General features: G+C 43.7%; 1 protein-coding gene across 2 annotated transcripts; it reads right to left on the bottom strand.

Annotated features, from left to right (window-relative positions):
* Window positions 1-389: 389 nt before the first annotated feature.
* Window positions 390-2,281, bottom strand: LOC132785066 (alpha-N-acetylgalactosaminidase-like). 2 transcript variants are annotated; one of them, XM_060791040.1, is made up of 8 exons: window positions 1,933-2,281; window positions 1,684-1,861; window positions 1,355-1,615; window positions 1,137-1,298; window positions 946-1,085; window positions 823-895; window positions 599-763; window positions 390-545 (listed from the first exon to the last, which is right to left on the bottom strand). In XM_060791040.1, exons 1-8 carry the CDS (start codon window positions 2,115-2,117, stop codon window positions 429-431), a joined length of 1,281 nt encoding a protein of 426 aa, XP_060647023.1. In that variant the 5' UTR covers window positions 2,118-2,281; the 3' UTR covers window positions 390-428. The 2 variants fall into 2 exon arrangements, with proteins under 2 accessions (XP_060647023.1, XP_060647024.1); XM_060791041.1 differs by lacking the exon at window positions 1,933-2,281 and having other exon boundaries at window positions 1,680-1,806.
* Window positions 2,282-3,890: the final 1,609 nt, after the last annotated feature.

Raw genomic sequence — 3,890 nt, 5'->3', positions numbered from 1 at the left:
CTAAACGTGCCCCTCCTCATTGCCGCATCACACGGAGGTAGCACGAGGAGATGGAGGGCGAAGAGGCGGGAGCTCATACGAGAAACAACTGAGATGAGAAGGCGAGAATTTCGTGTGCGTCTCATGGAGATAAATATGGAAATGTCATGTTTACAAGTTCTGGCAATAAAAGCCACCCATGAAGCATATAAAATGTAAATGATTCTCTCTGAATTTGCTCTAGTCCTAGAGTCCAAAGGCCACTCTCAGACGCCGAAAAAGCATTTTACCGCCACAGAGTGGGAATTTCCCTCAAAAGAGAAAATGTCCCAGCCGAAACCTAAGCAGACTTTAAGTACGACACTTTCTGTTGCCATGGCGTATACTTGATATGAGATAAGTCTCTTCAATTTGATTCATATATTTTAATATTCTTTTGTTGCGATTGCTCAATAGAAGTCTTGTGCTTTAAACTTGTAAAATGTGACTCCCCGTGGATTGATGCGAGTCTGAAACTTATCATTGCCTCTATATATGCCCAGTTCATCACTGATGTTGAACAGATCCTAAAATATCAGCAAAAAATAATTAAAATTCAGATTTAGAACAATTCACTCACATGAACCGAGTAACCCATAATGTTATTGAGTCCCAACTTTTCCAGCACAACTTCAAATGTCTGAGGACACAATGGACAGGGAAAATAGTCTCCAAGGACCACAAAGGCCAGAGCATAGGAGTGCAGACCCAAGTTGTTAATCGGTTGAATGGGTCGCCGCCAGACCTAATTTGCAAGTCAATGAAGATAAAAATGATGCTTAGCATAGCAGCAGGCTTACTCACCTGTAGGTTGCCCAAAGTGTAAACGGATTCGCCCGGAATGCCCAGAGGATCCTGATCGACTTCAATTATAGCTCTAAAAATAAAAACGTTGCCTAATTTGTATAAGAGTATATCAGAGCTTACCGATTCTGTAGCAGCTCCTTGATCTCTGGACGTACAGTTTGCAGGTCATTCGACATTATTAGAGGAGCTGCCAAGACAGCCCACATGGCCAATTGCAGTCGACTAGCATCGTAGCTCATCAGATAGTTGCCAAGCACCAGCTGCAGGCGAAAGAAAAGTTAAATCAAATACTAAAGCGTTTAAGACAGTACCATGTCAGGATCATTCCAGTGTCCAGGTCCGCCAGACTTGACTAGAGTGTGCTGTTGAGTGTAATATTTCTGCATGATGCGAAAGATTGATCTGTGCGAATCTCGCACATCCTCAGCGAACCTCCAGAGATTGCAATGCTTCTTGATGCGCTCATAGTTGGGCTGACAGGAAAGTCAATTGATTCGAAGGCAACTCAACAAACGCTAAGCAAACTCACTTTGTTTATGTAGAATGGCCAGCTGCAGGAGTAGACCATGGGTCGACCGGTTTTGTTTAACGCCCAGCCGAATTCTGGGTAGGCTAAATCGAAGTCCATATGGTCGGCATAGCAGCCATCAAGCTTTACATAGTCCACGCCCCAGTCGGCAAATGTCTGTGCATCGAGTGCAAAGTGTCCAAAGGCACCAGGTCCTAAGCTCATACACGTTCTTTTGCCAATGTCGTGATAGAGGCCGAACTTTAGACCTTTATCGTGTATCTGTTGAGATGAGAGAAGGAAATGCAAATGAAATTGGCTGAGTGCTTGAGCTGGACAATCAGACTTGCGTAGTTAGATAGCGTTTTCATTCCGCCGGGAAATCGAGTCCGATGTGGAACTAGCTTTTGAGTGACAGCATCGCGATTTGGCTCCATCCAGCAATCGTCGATTATCAGATACTCGTAGCCCAGCGCTCCATATCCTTCCGAGACTAAGAGGTCTGCTGTTCGCTTGAATAGAGCCTCACTAACAATACGGAATAGAAAACAAAAGCTCGTCCCTTCTGATGGTTGTGTCCACAAATTCGGAGCTCTCACCTGATGCAATCGTTAGGGAACTTAACACAGTCGGTCACGCAGCGAAATCGCTCGAATGGCATCCAGCCCATGGGCGGTGTTCGTGCCAGACCATTCTCTAGACCAACTGCCGCTTGCCGCAAACAGCAACAAGTCCAAATAGCCAATGGCAGAAGGGGCAAAAAACTGCAGTCTTTGTTTGACATTTTACGAGTATTTTTTGCGTATCGACTGGCACTCTTGAAAGAGACGCATTCAACGTCTGACCGAAATCCCCTCGAGTTCAAATGGCGATCACAGCTAATTTGATTTTCTCAATTGGTTCCGTGAAAAACTCTCTGTCTCTCGAATTGTGTTCTCGAAAAAAACAGACTGACATGCTACGTTTTTTCAATATTATTTCGATGTGGCATTAATTTCTTTCATGTGAATATTAATTATTTATAATAATTAGAGTGTTTCATTTAAATATAAAATATTGTAAATAACTTCATTGAACGCAGCTGAATATCGCTGTATTAAATATTAAAATTAAAAGGAAATAAGTTTTTTTCGTAGCTACCCATCTGAGGTACACAATGAGTATAAGCATAACGAATTCACATTGTTAATGGAGCATTTTAATTGCTTGTTAGGCTGATTGTGATAATAATAACTTGAAGAAGCTCTTGAGCTCGGGTACTTTCTAAATAATGCCATAAAAACGCCAGAATACTCAAACTGTGATGCGATTGTGGCTCGTGCGCTGTCCGTTGCAAGCTGAAAGCTGCGCGCTGCAACCTGCAAGTTGCAAGTTCGTCAAAAGTTTACTCTGGGAACGCGCCTCTCACGGATCCGAACTTCTGAGTGCAGTGCTTGGAATAATTTAACAGCTTGGCGCCTATTTTGGATGCTGGTGCAAAGGCGAAGGCGATGGTGAGGGGGGGAGGCTGTGTCGAGCTGAGCCTGGAGGCTACGAGGGGTGCTTCAGTTCTCTCAAGCGACGTTTTAGTGTGTGTGTGTGTTTGTGTCTATGGTTGTGTGTGTGCTCATAATTCAGAAGTGTTGGAAACGTTTTGCGGAAAACTCAAAGAGCACTTGAGTGATGAGTTTTATAAGTTAGCTGAAATGTGCAGAGGCTTCGAGGCTCCCAAAGCTGTGTGTGTGTTGCACAAAGGAAAAAAGGGTCGAGACTGAAGAAGAAGGAAAAGACGTTTGAAAAGCATTAAAGGTTCAAGGAGCCAGAGCTTGCACTAAGAAAATGAAACCAATTAACTGATGAAGAATAAAATGGAAACGGAAACTGAGAACAAGAATTAAATGCAAGTTACATTGCGAGAATGTGCGAACATTCAACAACATAAAATATTCAGTTGGGGGGATTTCAGATTTGTGGCCAGTGCATTTGCTGCAGGACACAGAGAAGCATGTGTATTTCAATTTGAGTGCTGGCTACTATCTACGAGTAATAACTGTGGTCGGGTTGGGGAGTACATAAACAAACTGCCGGCACGTTATGCCAATTAAAGGGATCTCCCAGCGGACCTGAATGTTAATGTCGAATTTATGCAAATGAAATGATTTGTAATATGCTGCGACTGCGACTCTGAATCGTTCTCGTTGTGCTAGTTGCTCGGAAATGCAGATGTTGCTTGCCTGATGTTGACATCCTGGACAGGGCATGCCAAGCCACGCCTTCTCCTTTACCTCTTCTCCGTCTCTTCTTTCTTCTTGTTGGCTAATTAGTTAGAAGGAAGTTCGCTTGTTGGTTTAACTTTGCTTCTCTCGTGGCACACTCGTTTCTCTCGTTCACTGGGCCCGCTTGTTACCCCATTTCAACAATTTCAAATTGGCCAAGTGCGCTGACTGCACACGACTGCTGCTGCTGCTGCTGCTGCTGTTGTTGCTCTCTGAATCTTGGCCAACTAATTAATTTGTACTTTTGCTTCTTCCCCCTTCGACGTTGTCTTTAACTCACACTCACTCTCAGTCTCATCCTG

The sequence above is a fragment of the Drosophila nasuta genome, chromosome 2R (assembly GCF_023558535.2).
Source record: "Drosophila nasuta strain 15112-1781.00 chromosome 2R, ASM2355853v1, whole genome shotgun sequence".
Lineage (NCBI taxonomy): Eukaryota > Metazoa > Arthropoda > Insecta > Diptera > Drosophilidae > Drosophila > Drosophila nasuta.
Note: the sequence above shows the minus strand (reverse complement) of the source record. Positions and strands in the feature narration are given on the sequence as shown.